Genomic DNA, 20,147 nt, shown 5'->3' on the forward strand with positions numbered 1-20,147 from the left:
GTAATGCACTCACTATGAAACATCGATTGATATGCATAACGTGTAAGCATGATGATTGCATGATTCAAATACACTTTTAAATTTTCAAGAAATGAAATTAAAGACAATTTAAATCTGCTACGTCACAAATAAAATGTTTGGATAAAAAGCGTATTTACCACGCTGTTAGATCGATGTTATGAAGTCTGCGACTTCTTCGTGGCAAAATTTTCAATAAAGCCTACTAGTTTAGTCCGCTGATAGTGTAGTGGTACACACGCCTGAGTTGTGTGCGGGCAGCGTGGGATCGATTCCCGCTCAGTGACAGTGTCTATGTGTGTGCCCTGCGACTGGCTGGCGACCAGTTCGGGGTGTAGTCTGCCTTCGCCCATTGACGGCTGGGATAGGCTCCAGCAACTCCCCGCGACCCTGTATAGGATAAGCGGTTTGGAAGATGACATGCCTACTAGTTTATTTTTTTTACAAGACAACACTGCCCCTTAATGGAAAACTAGTGCATACAAGAAAGAAAAAACGCACCCTAGTAATACAGTTAAAAATGGAATGAAAAATGTCTCCAGGCCTATAATGGACGGACAACTGTTATTAATCAAAGTTAATAAAACGTCCACTTCCATTAAAAATAGTAGTAACCAAAACAAAGACTAGGGGTAGTCAATATTGTTTAGGCATCAGGCGACCTTATGATATGATATCTGTATGTAATATTGATTAATTAATAAAGACATTTATTTCTCGCTTGAGAGCCTCGTGTAAAATTTAGTATCTCCTGCCCTCTCCTGGCTGCACTGCAAACAATGTTGACGTCATGGTCTCAAATGATGCCCATTAGGACATGGGAGTATTAGGTCATGATGACTGGCACCAATCAAAGACAAAAACAAACCTCATTTGCCATTACATCGTGACCCGATTGATTCACTTTCAGTTCGAATGAAAGACGCCCGATGATTGAACGGCTGTTATTATTAGCAGAGTTCAAATGGGAAATGTCAGAAAACAGCTGCAGCGATTGGGAAAATACAGTTGCCTTTTGAGCGTTGGTGTTGTCCAGCTTCTATAACATGAACTGAAATGTTATTTTAGGGGTAACAGTTCATTAAATTGTGCATGTTCAATGTTGCTGAGGCTTATTTTGATTTCACGGGTTATAAGGAAGGCTGTGATTGGCTCAGCGCTCACCACATGAAAAGGTAGCATGCTAAACTCCAAGTGCAATCATTAAAATGACCGTGACGTGGACTAGAGGGATTCGGCGTGCTACATGCTAATGTTGAAAATGCTTTTTGTTTTAATTGCTCAAATAGTTGGCAACGCTTTTGAAGCCCTGGCCGTTTAACGTCAGGCGCGACCGCCGTAACGTCGGAACAGCCTGAGCCGGTGGCACAGCAGCAACTTTACCCCTGCTGGAAGCTCCATGATGAACCTCCTCCATATCGGAAATAACGATGGGAATAACAACTCTGACAACAGTGACGCCAAGTTGCCTTGAGTGTCGTTGCCACTGTCAAAGGTGGCGTGCTTAGCGAAGCGTGTGACCCAGCACACGTTAGTGGAATAGTGTACACGGCCGCGCGAGGAGACATCATATCCGTATTAAAAGCGAAAATAATCCCGAGGTAAGGAGCCGAGGAGTGGCCGAAAAACGAGCGGTCGTCGGCGTTTCCCTTTATTTTCCTCATTTTTGGGTCGCGTTACTCTCGTAAAGTGTCTAGCCGTCGAAATTACCACACATATCATAATTTGGTGGTTCCCTTAAGATCCAGCCAGCCAGCGCAAGGATTTTTTTTCTGCTTCCCTCCTTCGTTATAAAGTCGCCATTTTGCTTCAGTGCCTGTATAAACCATCCGGTATTCCAATATTTTTCCTCAAGGAGCCGAGGATTTACGACTCTTTTCTGGTTATTTTGGGAGGGTTTAACGGCAAGCTTGGAGCGGTGCCTCGGTAAATACATATTAATGCCTCAAAGGAAGGGGGCACGGCCAGGCTAAAGTCTCCTGGATTTTTTTTTTTTTTTTTTTTTTTTTAACCTACACGCAGTTTGTCTTTTTTGACACCCCCCACACCCCCCTCGTTTCCTGCGGGGGCAGGACGACGGCGTCCCCCCCATCGGCAGCGTTGTGACCGGCCCTTGACACACAGCAGGTGGGATTGCGATGCAACAAAATATTGGCGGATAAACGCCCAATACCGTGCCTGTCTCCGGACCCCCTCCTCACCCGTGGGGGGCTAGCTGACCTGGGGCCAGCCGGCCGTGAGTGTGGTTGAGCGGCCAACACATCAGGTAGGTGTGGCTGACCACAGCTCGTGGAAGCAAGAAAAGTGCTACTTTCTATCTCATCGCTCTCGTGAGTCACACTATCATGGCAGCATGCCATGTGCACGGCTAAATTACTTGTTTCCAGTTTGTCAGCAGATTGTGTGAGTGGATTTGAGTAGGAGTGTTGTGTCTAGCCTATATTATATCTACTGCTGCTGTCATTCACTCCCTTTAATCTTTTTTTTTTCCAGAAAACAAAACGATTGTGGTAATTATGTCCTTAACTCCAATATCAACTCCTGTCGTCGTTTTCGCATACATTGCTTCATAACACAAAAGGACATTTATCCATAGCATGACACGCATCAAGGAAGCATAGTGCAGCGTCAGCCCCTGCGCAGGCTGGTCTTTAAGTGACTTGCTCAAAGGCTGACTGACTCCCCATAGGCTGCATTTACACTACATGGTTTAAGTGACACAATTCTGATTTCTATTACAAGTTACAGAAAACTTTAATTTTGGTGCAGATTTTCTGTCAAAATGAAAAAGGCAAACCTGTTTACCAAGTAACATGAAGTGGACACACTTGTTTAACTTCAGTGGACCCAAAACAAGACATTCTCAACATCTTAAAATTTATTTAGTAAAAATATGTTGCTGTTATAACCTGACATATTACAAAATGTCATAGTGTGCCTGTAAGACAAAATTCTAATTAACAATAAATTACAACAACCAAAAGTGTGTGATATTAGAGAGGAAAATCAGACCTTTAACACTCAACTGGCGCCGTTTTCATTAAAAAACAAAATGTGAATTTTGGTGGTTGAACAAACTTAACTTTAACACATTTAAGGCCTTAACACGCCTTAACCATATATCACATTTGACTGGTTCTACTGGTTCAAAGTTATGCTCGAAAAAAGTTATGGGACATCCTGCAAGGGCTCACGACACCGTCGCGCGTAGATTCTGATCAATTTCATTGGCTAAAAGAATTTTTTTAAATGACGTATACGCTCTCCCGGCTCTTAAGGTAGAACGACGCAACAACACTCCCGGTTCTAGTGGTAGAAACGCGGCTATGCACTCACAGCCTTAATGGGTCAATGTAAAGGCCTAGAGACACCAATCCGACGTCGGTAAGCGTTAGAGCGTCTGATTATGCCGTCCGATTGATGTAGCGAACACCGCTGTAACATTGGACCGCGTCAGGAAGCTTCTGGTGGGAATTTCAGCATGTTGAATCGCGGTCGTGAGTCGTGACATTTGGTCACTCTGATTGGCTGTGGCAGTAAGCACCCTTTGCAGCCTTTAATCTTCTTTCAAGTACAAGAGTGATTGTTGACAATGTAAATATTTTATGATACTGTGTCAAGAACGTGAGGGTTTACTTCGCATGGGAGTTCATCAGGAGCGGAAAATATAGCTGAATGCGTGTAAAAACAATTAGATCACTCGTGCCATATGACAAGTAGATGCTTGTACTTATGTTTTTTTTTTTTCATATATAAAATGGAAAGGATCATAACAGACTGACATGACTCGCTTTTGGCATGAAACACAAGGTGCATTTAAAGACAGCAGGACATTTCTCCAGTGCGTTTAACGTTAATAACTACAAACATCTAAACAATGTGGACTTTCTAACATTCTATAAAAGCTGACATACTGTATAAGAAAAGATGGGGCCGAAATGATTTTGATATCTTTGTTACAATTCAGTCAACAATACTGCGTGCGTGTGTATGTGTGTGTGTGTGTGTGTGTGTGTGTGTGTGTGTGTATATATATATATATATATATATATATATATATATATATATATATATATATATTATATATATCTCAGTAGAGTGTAAAAAAAAAAAAAAAACACTTAACGGTAAATGTTTCGTATTCAATTGGTGTAAAGCAGGGGTCGGCAACCTTTCATACTCCAAGAGCCATTTTGACCCGGTGCGCATCGAAAATAAAAGCCCAAACTTTGACCAGATTTGCCGTAAGTCTTAAACTTCATCCATGGGGTTGGTGGGCCGGAAAAACAAAATGAGCACCAAACAACCAGCTCAGGGGCCCATTTGAAATCTTTAGGTGCCCGACTATAAATGACTCTTATTCTAGTATTAAAATTCTGGTTATATTTACACTTATGCCTTTTGCGCTGCTGATAATACATATCTGCATGAAAGGGCATTAAACAGTCACATCTTGGTGGTTTATTAAAGAATCATTTCACCAAAACTGTCATTGTCCACATACAGTACCACCGTACTAAGTAACTGCATAATGTTACTCTGTGATTTTCACCGTATTCTATCCAAGCATCTACAATCAAAATGTATTAACACCAACCTGAGTGACACTAGGTGTAATGGCGGTTCTTTAGCCACTGAATGGCATGGCACGTAAACATAGGCTGAGTGGCCTCACAGAGTGACCCTTCGTGTGCTGTTGTAAATCATTATGGGACTGACAGGAATGTGTGCTCAGAGAATGTATGTGCGATCTCTATCAATCCCACTTAGCATAATTAGCGATTGTCACCCTTCATCCATTAGACTGCCCCCACGTACATGGCAAATGAGGGTTCAGCTCCCAGAGCTTGTTGCGCACATATATCTTGTTATGGATGATGGCAATGTGCATTTAATAACACACTGGGACCTTCTTAAGTACAAAAAAATGCCTGCTTTGCGACTTGACCAAAACATGCGCAGCTGGCTGTCATGAGGAGCTTTGAACCCCTCACCCCTGTCCCTCTTTTTGACTTAGCCTTTATCTAATGGACAGAACAGGGAGTTAGTGGAGTCGTGAGAGTATTGATTTTGAAATCTAACATGGAAGGTCATAGCCTCATTGCCACTACAGATTATGTGTGGGCGTCCAATCAGATAATCATCAGCCCAGCCGCACTAATGGATACCTTGGATATACACTATTGTAGTAGGTGAAGACAGTATCTTCAAATACTATCACTTCTGTTAACACTGGTAATGAAATCAACAGGAATAATTACACTTTTTTGACAATTCTGTGTCTGCCCTTCTCTGTACCGATGTAGGCATGGAAAACCCCAGTGGTACAAGGCTCGGGAAGCTGTCAACGTCAGGGCTGCCAAGGGGCCGAACCGCCAAGCATGGACATCCCCAGGAGCCTGTTCGAACTGTGCCATGCCCTGAAAACAACATCAAACACAGTAAGTGGCAAGCTGTCCCATTTTATTCACCCCAAAACGTTGACAGTTTGTTTAAGATGTGGGAACTGTGGGAGCTTTGTTTGTGTGGGTCATTTGCTGGCAGGATTCCATTTTAACATGTGGTGACAATACTGTTCAACTTGTTTGTATACAACGTGACAGGTCGTATTAGCCCGGTTGTAGACCAAAAAAATGCTTCCTTGTGGTTATTACACCGCAAGTTCCCCATGACGACTTGAAAACACATTGAACTTGAATTCAAATCTTTCACTTCACCTCTTGGTGATTTAGAATTGGCAGTCGGTGTGAAGGGTTGTCTCTCTCCATATGGCAGACTGGTGATTGACTGCTGATCTGTCCATGATGTATCTTGTCGCTTGCCCGAAGTCCGCTGGGATGTGTCGTTTCTCTGCGACCTTACACAAGTTAAACATTCTTTATGATGGATGAAAGTTTACAGGGTTTACACTAGCTGTAATTTAGTGATGACTGTAGCGCACTCTGCACTAGTTTAATCTTTAGATACTTGAGAGGGATGATTACAGTGTTTCAGACATCCAGTTTGTCTGATAACGCATACATCCCCAAAAAATAATCCGTCCTTCCATTATTTTATTATAATTAAAATAAATAAATAAATAAACTGTCTACATAAAACTGACAATGAAACCACAAAGTCTTTAGTGCAAAACGGTATTTTGTCTGTGGTGTCTTTGCAGTTCTGCTGAATGTACAGTGTACGCAAGCATAAAAACTATTCAGTGGTTGGTCATTAGCAGAGCTGGGCATCGGCTAACTGCCACAGAATTCCCGTCTGCATATTTAAACAACCCACGTGGTCGCAGTCGGTCCGAGTCAGCCAAACGACGTCGACAACGGACTTAACCTGTACCACGTCACACACAGGCGCCGCACTCCTGACACGCGGCCGAGTAAGGAAAAAATAAAACAATGTTGTGTACCTTTCGGTCCCACAGACGCAATGACATGTGCCCCATATTCTTTTTAATTTACCCATCGCTACGTGTGCGTGTCTGTTGCTTTTGTTTGATATTTTTTTCTTTGTTTGGCGGCGTGTCTGCTCATGCGGCGCCTGCGTGTGACGTGAAGATTACGTTCTCGACGCCGATTGGCTGTCGCCGACGAGGGACGGACTGGGACCACGCGGGTGGTTTAAATCTGTAGATGGGAACTCGATGACGGTTAGTCGATGCCCTGCTCTGGTCATTAGACAGTCAGGTTTTCTAAACTCAGCCAAATTACCACATAATACTAAATGACAAGTTGGAACTGTGCAATAATTTTGACTGCCAATTAGGACTTGTTAACACATTGTAGATGTTTACATTGTCCTGTACTGTCAACTGTGAAATTATTTTTTATATGTCCGACCTCAACTGGCTGCCAACCACAGATGACTGGCCTCATTGTTTCCATTACCTGTGTTTTGAGCATCAAAACACGGATAAGGGCCTGGAAAATAGATTTCAGACTGCCCTGCAAAGGAGTTTTGCTCCAAGTCATCTGGCTGGAGATGGAGGATTAGAAAAAGAAATACACTAAGACTCCAGAATTGGGCATCAGTCCAATAACCAGTAGAGCTTCAACATTACTCTTTTCAATAGGGTGATGTAGACTTGGAAAACTGGGGCTGTTCTAATGACCCAGTTGTTTTGGCTGCTACAAAATAGTCTTTTAACCCAGGCCCCTCCCCCCCATACACACACACGCACACACAAATACTCCTCCATACATGTGCAGCACTAATACCACTGCACAGGAGGACGGTGCTTCAAATTTTTTTTCGGTTAATAGGCTGCCCTCAAGGATGGATTATGATGCATGTGAGGCAGTGTAAGTGCATTTGTGTGAGTGCGTGCGTGATGATGTGTTTATGGCAGTTGACAGATTTACAAAGCTGCTTTTGCGAGACAAAAACTAAAATACCAGGAACACATCATGCTTAATTCATTTCTTTGACTGCTTTCATTTTATGTACATGTTGTACAATATTGCTGAAATGTTTACTTACACAGGTACAAGTATTAGAATGGCAGAACTGTTCTTTTCAGTGGGTGCTATTTTACATCATTCAACAAGAGATCATTATAATATCAATGTTTGACATGTAAACGCACATGGCTTAGGTCCAGACACCAGTGATGCTGTTATTAAAGGGTTATCACAGGTGGTGGGTCGAACTTCATTTTCTTTTATAGCAGACTAAATAGGCAGTTGTATGGTGCAATTGAGTTTGTCAACGTTCTTTTCAACTCCCCAAAATGAAAAACACCAAAATGGTTAGCGATACATTGACTTACAAGTGATCCCTCCGACTTATGACTTCTTTAAAAACCTTTTTCGCTGCCTAAAGAGAATAATACGCTGTGTAGTCCACCAAAACATGTAACTTACAAAAGTCTGTGTAGTTAATTCTAACCAACAACTGCTCACGACGACCAATCATGGCACAGTGTCAGAAAACGGGTCAACAAAATATAAAGGTCATATCCAGTTAGTTGTTATACTGCAAAAAAACCATGGAAAAACGTAACGACACAGAAGTAATATTTTTTTCATTGTGCGATATCATGAATATACAGGGCCAGTGCCGGTTCTGGCAGTGCCACCATAACATCAGCCCACCACCCAAAAAAAAGCTTCATGTAGGACCCTGGTCGAATCGCAAGGCAGCACGTGCATGAATAGTGAGTAGTAATTAAAGGTCAAGAAACCTGTGTGATAGATATACAGAAATGGAATGTCTAAAATGTGAATTTACTTTTGACATCGTAATTAAAATGGTCTTGTTCGGCGTTAAAACTGCTCTTTAATTGAACATTAACAGTGTTTGGTTTCAGGAAAAGTTAGTTCCAGTTGTATGCTTTCCCTCAAAATGAAAACACAATTTATATTTACTGCACACATGTCTTTTTCTAAGTGGTTATTAGCATATTTATTCTCAGTCCACTGCTCTACAAGGGAGAATTTAGAATTCGAAGTTGGATGACACAATGTTTTAGAAAGTCAAATAGTTCTGCTAGTAATTACAAAACTTTGCGTGATGTTGCCAGGCTAGTTTCCAATGAGCATTTTTGAGGCGTGATTCTCTTGCCATTTTGTGTTCTCAATGATTTGACCACGATTATTGCATGTCGGACAAAGTGGTCCACAAAGTCCATTTGTGATTTTCACAGAAGCTGGTTACTTGTGTGGCGAGGTGGTGCTGCTGCTGCTGCTTTTATTTTATTTCTTCACGGTAGAAATACGCTGCCATATGTGTGTGCGTGCTCTTAAGCGGCAGCCAACTTCAGTGACTGCAGGACATCATTCATGTGCCATCTGCTGACCCTGCGTATTTGAAACAGCATCAGTTTCTCTGCTTTCCTCTGCCTGTGTTTATTGTCCAGTTCTCGTCACAAACAGCGTATCCTTCAAGGTCGAACACAATCCATTCCATGGGGCTAGTTGGCTTCCAAATATTCCCATAGGAAATGATGTGAAGTTAATTTTTTTCACAGGCTTAGGTGCTATTGTTAACATAATGGAGAGGAAACAGGAAGACGTTTTGATGAGATATTGTTATATAAGTACTCTAAATTGGAATTAATAGTTGTATGCATGAGGATGGACTGAATTCTTAAGTTTTGGTTGACCTTGGATGTGTTTTTTTATTTTTCTATCCAGAGACTTTCAGTTGGCTCACTGTTGTGTTTTCAAACAACCTAACCTTTTGTGCCACCTATCATTGTCAATATATGTTCTTTACTCCTCTCTCGCTTTCTTCCAAGCACTTGGCTCAATTTGATGATTTTTATTTCAGTAGAGGAAGATAATTGGGGGAATTCCTATTCCCTTGAAAAATCAAACCAATGAAGACGTAATGTAAACAATGTAAATACCAGAGCTGGACATTTTACAAAACATTCCGTGTCCGTTTATCGCCTTCCGACAGCAGCCGGGATACCCTTCCACCGTCTGTCTATCCGCCTTTTTGTCCTGCCAGGCCAAATAGTAATCGCCTACAGTCCAGACAACCTAGCATTTTAAATGGGCTTCTGTTAGTGTTTCCGTCTACTAACTTTGACCAACTTCCACTCATAAATATTACTAAATATATTTCTGTATTATTATTATTATTATTAGTAGTATTTATTTTTTATCAAAACCTGATGTGCGTGAGAAAAAAACAAGGGTAGATTCAGAATCAGCGCAAAAGAAAAATAATCTAGAAAAGTTTACTTTCTGCTGTTTAAAAAAACAAAAAAACTGTAAAAATCAGTTGACCAGTGTTATTATTAGGGATGTAACAAAAACATAAACAATTAAAATCGTCGACTGTTAATTTTAATAGTGGACGCATCGTTTATTTATACATCTAGTTATTTGCCTTTGTGTTTTCCTCTCGAAAAAGCCTCGGATCCCATGGCCGGCATGCTTCTATTCATCGCCGATGCGCAGTAGTGGTAATCCGGGTCATCCGTGATGGAAACAGAAGCATTATGGGTAATGGCGTCATGGCTCCCGAGTTAGCGCTAGCCCGATTTCATTTCACACATTGGGACAGTCGTTTCGAAAAGCTTTAGTTAGCACACACAGGCTACCGTGCATGTCCTGCTGTGGTACGCTAACATATGGTAGCATCTTCTACGGATTATGGAGGCCTTAGTCAGTGAACATCGAGCAGCAATTGGACGTGCTGCCTGACAGTCGCTGTGACTACGCACCGAGTGTTGCGTTTAGGAATCGGAAATCTCAGCTCTCCAAGTTAACACAACATTATCTATTTTTAACAAACCCTTAATGGCAACACCTAACACTAAAAGACATAACATTGACTCGTGAGAATGTACTAATTAGATTTCTAAAGATTGCTTTTTTTTTTCCATTGCAGGTGCATACCACATTTTGCATGTGTAGATTAAATTGTGCATATTAGAGAAGCAAAACAAAACGTTTTGAATAAAATAAAAACCAATAAAAGTCTTTAGTTTTGATCTATTTACCACAGTGCTTTTCACTAATTTTACTCATTTGATTTCACTCTCCTCTACATTTAAAAAAAGCATTGGTGCCCAAAAAGGTAAAATGTTTACAAGTATTTTTTTTGTAATTATGTGTAGTTTCATAGTGTTAGTGCAGCACTTCTGTTGGTGATTAGTCGACTAGCAATATAATAGTTTGTGGCAGCCCTACTTGACACACTTGCGGCAAACATCATCACATATTGCGTTTGCGAATGGCCGCAGCACCACACTAGCGCACATAGACAACATGGTAGCGATTAAAAAACCCCCAAATAGAATCAAATCGGGCACTGAAAATCGAAATCAAATCGAATCATGGCTTGACTGAATCGTTACAACCTAGTTATTTATTAATTATCGTCTCCCCACAGCTCATAACTCCCAGAATAATAATAATACTACGGAGAAAAAAATGGGTTGGTGAGAATTATTTTTGCAGCAGATTTGCTACACCAGCCATGTGATTGAATTTGGTCAGCCATTTGTCAGAGTCTGAGTGTGTAACAGCCACTATACTGTCAAAGAGAGTATATAGTTTCCATCTCTGCTGGCATTACACTGACCACATACTGAATATGGACAGTAACTCAAACGCAACTGAGTGAACTGTCAGAAAATAAGCATCTGGCAACAGATAGAGCTTCAAGGTTGCTGGAGTATGCAGCTGATGTCGAAGGCTCTTAGAATCGGTGCCAATCTGAAGAGACCATTGAGGCACTGTGAATTAGCAGAGAAAGCGGCAGGAATCTGAAACCCAAGCTCTTAGGTTTGAAGCATGCGTTGTACGTTACATGTGCTATAAACTGAGCCACAGGTGCGCTCACAAAGTGCTGCTCTCATCACAAAAGCTTTTGTCAATCAGCAGGGCTTAACCATTTGAGCAAATGAAGCTGAGCTTGAAAGAATTAAAACAACATGGACTCGACACACATGAGTTGCTTGTTTCCGGCAGTGAGTAGTTGTGCTTCGAATATCTTGATGTTTTGCATTGGAAGGCAGGGTTTAACTTCAGCCATCTGTAGCTAACCAGGCAGTTTTATTTCAAATGTGTAAAATGCACTGTTTTGGTGTTAGGTGGGCGGAGTTTGTCATAGTAGTAGTTCTTTAGACCTCTCAAAAACAAAGCTTTGTTTGTCTGCTGTCAGCCCCCGGCCGCATATTCCCTCATAAGATCAACTTTAACGGAACGTTGTGATACTGGATCTTCGTTCTAACACAGCTATGCTGGTGCCATTTGTATGCGTCTTCGAAACAGCAGTATCGTTCTAATCCGACTGGGCAGCTCTAGACAATGGCTCCTGTGTGAGTGCTCGCAGAGAAAAACAAATCTGCATTCTGTTACGGTTGTGTGAGTGTGTGGCTACATGCGTGCGTGCATGTGTGTTGAAACTGTGTGGGGAGCAATTGCAAGCGTAGCTAGGAGAACTCAGGGGTTATATGAGAGCATCAGACAGCTGCCAGGACCCCTGGGTCCCGGCGCTTCTTTCACTCAAAAATGTACTTCTTTATACCTAAACGCACGGCGGTCTAGTTATTTCCATGTAAACTGAACAATCACCGTTTTTTTTCACTTTGACAAGCAAAGGATCTGTTCTCTCAACCGAAGCCTGCCTTGTAAAAATCGCCGGTGTTGGGCCAAAACCACTTATTTATGTCATATTTTTTTCACAGATTTATACTGTTGGTCAGTCCACACGTGGGTGTTATTTTTTTGTTATTTTTGTTTGCCCTACCAATCTAGAGTTTTGAAAATGGCTTGCGCTCCTACACTACCATATTAGTCAGTTAACTACCACACCAGACTTCTACATGACTGGACTAACAATAGGCCCCTCACAGCTGAAGTCAGAGGGCAGCCATCTTACGTTGCCATTGGTACTGACAACTTCTGTTGTTTTTGTCCTCTGAAAACAATGTTATCAGTGTGTGTTTTACGTCAGTATCCCTGTATGGAGTAATGAGAGCCTCTCAATGAACAAACTTCACTGTTTGCATCGACCATTCAGAGCAGTGGTCCCCAACCACCGGGCCATTTTGAAGCGGGCCGTGGCAGGCCGCACTGATAAAGGAAAAAAAAAAAACTTACAGTACTTCCGGTTTTATTTATTATCCGAGGCTGAAAAATATTTCATTTTGAAAAGTGGCCGCATTCTCTCCGTTACATCCATCTGTGACTGACTCTTAATGCATGTCAAGTTGTCTCCGTCGAGTAATGCTAATAATAAATGCACAAGCTAGTAAAATGACTAAAATAAACAGACGTATTTGGAAAGTTTCTTTGCAGTGGGGGAAAAGGCCCAGTGAGAATTCAACACGACGGTCTATGCCCAAGAAGCAAAAGAAAGGTACATTTCACACACAATACCAGAAGACATACTTGAAATATGGATTTACGGCAACAAGTGATTCCCACGCCCAAAGCAAGTCCGCTCTGCACCATATGCGCAGTGTCAACGCAGACTTAAAAACTGATTCGTCAACGAATGTAAGTGCCTTCAGAATGTCATGCTTGGTGGCTAACCGCATTGCTAATGCTAAAAAGTCATTCAATATTGGTGGAGAAAAAAACCTGTGGGTTCGCGTTTATTGTTGAAGCGTTGCACCGAGACAGCTCTCATTAGTCACCATTGATCTCTTGATGACCTCTGACTCCGGTTTTACTTCCCTCTCCATCCCACTCGACCTCTCTGCTGCATTTGATGCAGTTGATCAACACATTCTCTTACATTGCCTCAAAAATGACATTGGTATTTCTGGCACTGCCCTTCAATGGTTTCAGTCATACCTTACTGGAAGGGGCCGAGGTCATAGCCCTGGGGGATGCTAAATCTTGCTCCCACACTGTTATCTGTGGGGTCCCCCAGGGCTCTGTGCTCGGTCCTACTCTTTCCAACATCAACATGCTTCCCCTCTGTCGTGTCATCAGCAGGCATGGAATACAATTCCGTTGCTATGCTAACGACCCTCAACTTTACTTCAAAGTCAGTCCCACCTCCACTCCCCCCTCTGTCACTCAACTGGACTCCTGCCAGGAGGAGTTAAAGGCTTAGACGAGTATCAGCTTTTTATAGTTAAACAGTTCCAAAACAGAAGACATTCACATCGGCATCCCTCATCAGCTTCGTTCCTTCCTCATTTCTTCTATCTCCTTTCTCGGCCACAATTTCTCCCTCTTTTCTTCCGTGACTAATTTAGGAGTCAGGCTTGACCCCCATCTCAGCTTTGACAATCACATCAGTCGTATTTGCATTTTTATTCTTGTCTGGTCTGTGTACTTTGAAATGTGTTGCCCAAATGTAAAGTGTGTTATAAATTAAATTGAATATTATTATTATTATTATTATTATTATTAGTTAATGGGCAAAACCCCCCACAAATGAAGTAAAAAAGTGACTTTTGTCTTGTCATGCGAATTATACTAGTACTGCTTTTCCATGTCATTCACAAGCTAATGCTAACGTATGTTTCTTTGATGCTTGTTAAACTGGATAGTTGATATACACCAGCACTAAGAGAGACTAACTTTAGCTTGCCTAGTCTGAAGTGACTTACTCCATTGCTGGGCTTCTGTGTAAACATTGCGCAAGACCCGCTCAAATTGTGTGCACTCTTTATGTGCACTCTGCGACGTCTGAAGCAAATCGCAACTGACGTAATAAAAGCACGATGCAGCGGTTGAGTGATGTAATGATCAGAAAGAAAATTTTTGCCAACACTTTTAAATACCGATTTATATCAGTATTATCGATTCATTGTTGCAACCCTCGAATCGACGAAGTACTTTTTGGTGACGATTCTCATCCCAGCCCCTCACATTCCCGATTTGGTTTACACGACTGAACAGCTGCACAGATACGCAGACAGCTGGGAGCAAGTCGCTGCCTGACATAAAAAAAAACAGCTGTTTTATCCCTTTAAATTGTGTCTGAGAGTCGAGGTTTGGATGTGACACAGGCCTGCTTTCTTTCAGCCGGGACAATGGCCGAGTGTGCCCCTCAGACTCGAGCAACAGCAAGTAACAAGGCTGACTACTTTTTCTTGACTCGGGTATATATTTCATCCGAATCAAGTGCTCTGCCTGTGTTTACTTGCCTGTTCATTAAATGCATCCGCTAATGTAACTGTAACTTCTTCACTGCAAAGAGGTTTTTGCTAATTATGACAAGTGGATCTTATTCCCATAGCAATGAGAATATATCTTGCGCTGGAGCGGACTACGTTAATTTGGACCTTTTTTTTTTTTTTTTTTACAAGACCTTTGTTTTGAGAGATTTGTTATGCTCAATTTCCTGCTCAGCACAACAGCTGTATCACCCCCTCCAGCTGCTACTCAGACAGCCGAGAGAAATTTGGTCTGTTGCCTGGAGAATATCAATACTGTTCCCTTATAATAATAACATAATAATGATAATAACATTGTCCGCTGATAGTGTAGTGGTACACACGCCTGAGTTGTGTGCGGGCAGCGTGGGATCGATTCCCGCTCAGTGACAGTGTCTATGTGTGCCCTGCGACTGGCTGGCGACCAGTTCGGGGTGTAGTCTGCCTTCGCCCATTGACGGCTGGGATAGGCTCCAGCAACTCCCCGCGACCCTATATAGGATAAGCGGTTTGGAAGATGACATGACATGACATGATAATAACGATAATATTCATGCACACACAACCACACATTTTTGCATACCTGCTGTGTGTCATTATGCTCTACTACACAGTTTGTGCAAAGTGCGGTCTAATGTGCGTATTGGTGGAGTTTCTTTCCTTTAATATTTTTGCACACGTGATCAGTTAAAAACAGGCGTTTGCGCCGTTGTCGGCGTGAACACAGCCGCAACAGTGTGCAAAGTACGTTTGTGAGGAACTGCAAGCAGACCTCTATGGGCGGTCTCCTGAAAAGTGATTGTTTTGGGGGTACGAGGATTCGACCAGACACCAGCGATGTATAATTATGCATTTCGTTCAGTATGTATTGTTTTAAGGCCAGCGTCGGTCTTGCCTCAGGCTACCACCCAAAAATGCTTAATGTCGCACCGACCCGGCTCAGTTTCTGTCCCTGTTATTAAGTATTAAACAGAAATGAGTGAATCTTATCTATATAATGAATGGTGATCAAATGTGCGAAATGAGTGAGCTAGATGATTGTTCAACATCATTGATGTAGAGTATGTGTGTCTTTATGCTAGTGTAAGCTTTTTTTCCCAGGCAGAAAACCAATCAGTTTATTTATTGCAAAAATCCTCTAATCCTGGTAGGTACGCCGAGTGCTCTGAACCAGTTTGGGTGGCACCACAAATGAGTCCGCATTTGTACATGCTGTCGCTGCTTGTGTGTACGACATAACGTGACATGTTTTACATGATATTATTGTTCCTCATCGTGAGCTTTCGAAGGATAGGATTAAAACAAGCGGCTGTGTTACCTGTTTGAGGTTGTTTTCCTTTTGACATTGTCTACATCTGATACGGCTGAAGTTTGCTTTCATATGCAGTCGCTGTGAAGTGTCAGTTGTAGGAAGCTGACTTTAGGTTGGATTGTGCATTATGTTGTGGTGCAGTAGATCAGATCAGTTAGTACTTATGTTGTGGTGCAGTAGATCAGATCAGTTAGTACTTGCAGCACGGTCATATAGCATTCTGCTTTCATCTTCCTCTTAAGATTCCTGCGTGTACTCCCTCTGCCTGCTCATCTCCCCTCTTGTCCCTTCATCACCTCACTTTGCCTACAAAAATTCTCCGCTATCTACAGATCCACTTTATATGTAGCGCTAGGCAAAACAAGGCTGATTCATCAAAGATAATTGGAACAGAGAATAAACTACCGGTAAAGGTAAACCATTGCGAGTTGATAGTCATGTTGGTTGAAATCAAGGGTTGAGAGGCAAGGGAGAGGAAGACTATAGACATTGCAGAAGCAACAATGAAAGCAGCAGTCTCGGAAATTGAGGGACGGATAAAGCTGAAGCTTTTTTCTGTGTGCTGCTGTGTCCTTTTGGGCTCACCATACAGCCTTTACTCAGTCTGCGCTCTCAAAATCAAACTGCATCTTAAAGCCAACCAAGCATATATTTATATGTTCGCACGCATAACAAATGTGTATTTTCATAACAAATGAAGTGTCAGCCTGATCAAACCAAGAATTGTGGCATACATACAGTGCATGTTAGAGCCGAATCAAATTATTGCTCATGTTCCACTGACCACTCTGTTATTTAAATTTCAGTGTCCCAAATGAGTCACCAATTTTATGCAGCGGTAACACAGGATTTATTTTTTATTTTCTTGTATTTTGCCAGCACCTGTGTGTGATGAGGCAGCAGAGGGGAAGAGGAAAGGTCGTCCTAAAGCAGATGAGCAGGAGTTGCGAAGCATCCCTGTGAGTAGCCCTCTTTGACTGAGTGGGTGTTTGAAGTGCTCTTCCTTTATTTGCTCAGAGTAGGATGCCTTACATGAACATGCATAATATACAATTCTTGCATTTATTCATTTCTTCTACTCTTCTCCCCAAACAGGCCCACCTGATAGTACAGTGGAAGGAAGAGTTCAAGCGTCACTCCCGAGTTAAATGTCCGTGTTCAGGCTGCTGGTTAGAGTTTCCCAGCATCTATGGCGTGAAGTACCACTACCAACGCTGCCAGGGGGTGAGCCACTCTCCTCTCTCTCCCTGCATAGTCATAATTGATGTTTACTGTGCCTCACAGTAGACTCACATTGCCCACATTTACAAAAGCTATTAGATGCGTTTTCTCAAACTACCCTGTCCTCGTGCCTTTGTGTGTTTTTTTCAGACCACAGTAGCTGAGAAGAAGAGTCATGGCTGTCCATATTGTGAGGCAGTGTTTGCAACAAAAGTGCGCCTGCAAAAGCACATGCTTTGGAACCACCCAGACAGGCTTAGTTTGGAGTCAAAGGATGAGCGTCTTAAGAAGCTTCAGAAGACCTCTGTCAAGTCCAACGCCGTAAAAAGGTAAACACAACTTAAAGCTCCAATTTCCTGGCTTCTTATCAAGTCTAATATTATTAGTTATGTCCTATTGCTGCGTGACCTTCCTTGGTTTGTGAATGTAGGGCCCTGGATAACAACCCTCCATCTCCAGTGTTCTTCAAAGTGAAAAAGACCCTGGAGGTGTCTAGCCCGTCCCACAATGGAGAGCTGACCTACCAGAGGAGTGAGAGGAAACCGCACAGCCAGCCGTCGCTGCAGAGTCACCAGTGCCAGTCAGCCCAGCCTCAGTTTGAGCAATCGCAGTCCCAAAGCACATCCTCTGATGCGGGGGGTAGTGAAAGCGAATGTGGCAGCCTGCCGCCGTCTTATCCCGATGAAGACCCAGAACGAATGAAACACAGTAAGATTAAAAAAGCCTTTCAGTGTTCACCACATGCTTCTACTGTATGTGCTTGACCTTTTGTGTTTTCCTTGATGTGATTTCTTGAGCAAGGACGGAAGCAGAAAACACCCAAGAAGTTCACTGGAGAGCAGCCTTCCATCTCTGGAACATTTGGCTTGAAAGGTATTGAGAAAAATATCCAGATCCGTGCAGACCTACCTTCCAAACTACTGCGTGTATGTGTGCCGCAGGTATGACTAAAGTGGAGGAGAAGCTGAAGGCAAGCCGCGTGAAGAGACCGGACGGGAGTGGATTTAGCGAGGTGCCTCACAGAAGACCAACTTCAAATCAATCCTCCGCTAAACACACAGCCGGCACCAGTTCAGGTGAATACCGAGTTCAATTTATAAACTGTAGAATTTGTTTTGTCCAAAGATGGGGTTTATATTTGATGGAAGGTCTTTAAACAGTTTATTTGGAAACTTGCTGCAAAACCAAATAATCTGAAACTTGACATATCTTTAGTACACACCACATGTGAGCATAGTTTAGACATTCTAACTTCAAATATCTCTATTACGTTCATACCAGTATTTTGATTATGTAATCTTCATTTGTATCAAGTATTTACTCTTGGCTTCTGCACATGCAAAAAAATGTAAGCATAGTTACTTGCAAAAGAAAAATTGGATGTCGTTTTTAACCAGTAGGAGGCAGCAAAGCACTTTTTTGTAACCAATCTGCTTTTGGTTCAAAGCACAAGCAGATCTAGAAATGAATAAATATCAACTGGCGCACAACAGCAAAATGTGCAGTATCGTGGTTACTCAGGAAACCAGGGTCTTACTAACGCAAAGGATACCTCATCAAGTAAGGAATAGATGTTATCCCAAAGCAACAGCAACACCTGCAAGAGTCCTACTACAAATATTTGATTTGCGCATGCACACAGAAACATGCTCTTGTTTTTTTTCTAGATACAGTTCCTGACGTTCAATGGCAGAAAGCAATTTCAGAGCGAGGTGAAGTAGTGTGCCCCACCTGCTCCATCGTCACCCGAAAAACACTCCATGGGCTGAAGAAACACATGGAGATCTGCCAGAAGGTCAGAAGACGTGGGGGATTTGTAACTGCATTTGCAATGCCATACAGTGTTTCTCAAACTGAGATTCCCGAGCTATAAACTGGGGGTCCGCCAAATAACTTAATAAATTATGTTGTAGCATTTTTTAAAAAGTCCATATGCACGCCAGTAAAGCAGACATAGTAAACCAATTCCTCCATAAGTTAATTTCTATTAAATAGGGAGTGAATTTTTAGGTATGTTACTTCTAAATCTACTTCTACCAGAGCCATAATTTCGACTTGCGCTCTGTTGCACACTGACTGACGACAGCGCCTAAAAAATAAAATAAAAAAACGCTGTTTGAGTAGCTAATAAAGGTATTTTGTTTATTAGAATTCTCTTCTGAGTATCTTTTAATGTAAATTATCTAATATAAATGATTGAGAAACAAGTGGCAGAGCACCTATTGTCCCAGGTGGCTGTAGTGCTGCTTGCAGGTCAGCTGTTACAAAATATATTTGTGTGGTGCCGAAGGAGATTACTGAAAAGCACTTTGCTCAACCCAAATTCAGTTGTCTTGATTTACTTAGCAACGAAAGTAACTTAGGTGTCAACATCCAAATGAGATCTTATATTAGTGTAGTGACGAGGCGTTCTTTTGAACGGTTCTTTTTGGGGTAAGCGATAAGAATCGGTATGTAGCTGTGAGAGAACTGTTCGGGTTTTTTTAGCCAATTTGGTATGGTATTTTGGTAACATTGAAGAAATCTGGTTAAATGTACAAAATATAACTTACAATTGTAGAAAATAACACTTCTTCAAAGCTCTGGGGTGGAATGTATTTGTGTATGTTGTAGGAGTGGGCCACATGGGCTAAAAAAATATCTAGATTTTTTTCAAAAAACTATACCGATAATTTGACGGTATTCTACAAAAAATATTTTAAATCTGCGCTTGCTTCACAGAACAATTATGGATAGACAGCATTTGTGAACAATAGCTCTTGTTTCTATTTTAAATCGCTTAATACAGCTTTTGCAAAACATATCAATATTCTACGGCAATATTTAACAATGAAGAACTAAAAAAATATGTCTAGACTTGCATTGATTTTTGGGAATATTTGTCATTTAAATGTCTCCTATTATTCCATAATGATGACATATATTATGACATTTTGAGCTGCAGTAAGTACTGATGCACCACTGCCAACTAACTACTAGAGGAATCAAAATGAGAAAAAGGTGTTAACTACAGCAATTCGATTGGGG

The 20,147-nt window shown here is 41.7% G+C and overlaps 1 protein-coding gene across 4 annotated transcripts in view; it reads left to right on the forward strand.

Moving 5' to 3' along the window:
- The first annotated feature begins 946 nt into the window (after positions 1-946).
- Positions 947-20,147, forward strand: part of znf512b (zinc finger protein 512B) — a 30,415-nt gene continuing 11,214 nt past the window's right edge. The window contains exons 1-9 of one of the 4 annotated variants that reach the window (XM_086030698.1): positions 947-2,284; positions 5,325-5,459; positions 16,779-16,858; positions 16,995-17,123; positions 17,271-17,449; positions 17,551-17,828; positions 17,916-17,993; positions 18,062-18,196; positions 18,788-18,915. In XM_086030698.1, the coding sequence (XP_085886824.1) occupies positions 5,327-5,459; positions 16,779-16,858; positions 16,995-17,123; positions 17,271-17,449; positions 17,551-17,828; positions 17,916-17,993; positions 18,062-18,196; positions 18,788-18,915 (1,140 nt within the window). In that variant the 5' untranslated portion in view covers positions 947-2,284; positions 5,325-5,326. The remainder of the gene's footprint in view (positions 2,285-5,324; positions 5,460-16,778; positions 16,859-16,994; positions 17,124-17,270; positions 17,450-17,550; positions 17,829-17,915; positions 17,994-18,061; positions 18,197-18,787; positions 18,916-20,147) is intronic. The other 3 variants (XM_086030682.1, XM_086030674.1, XM_086030690.1) reach the window with 3 other exon arrangements.

This window comes from Filicampus tigris, chromosome 1 (assembly GCF_054856515.1).
Source record: "Filicampus tigris isolate MCC_2025a chromosome 1, RoL_Ftig_1.0, whole genome shotgun sequence".
Lineage (NCBI taxonomy): Eukaryota > Metazoa > Chordata > Actinopteri > Syngnathiformes > Syngnathidae > Filicampus > Filicampus tigris.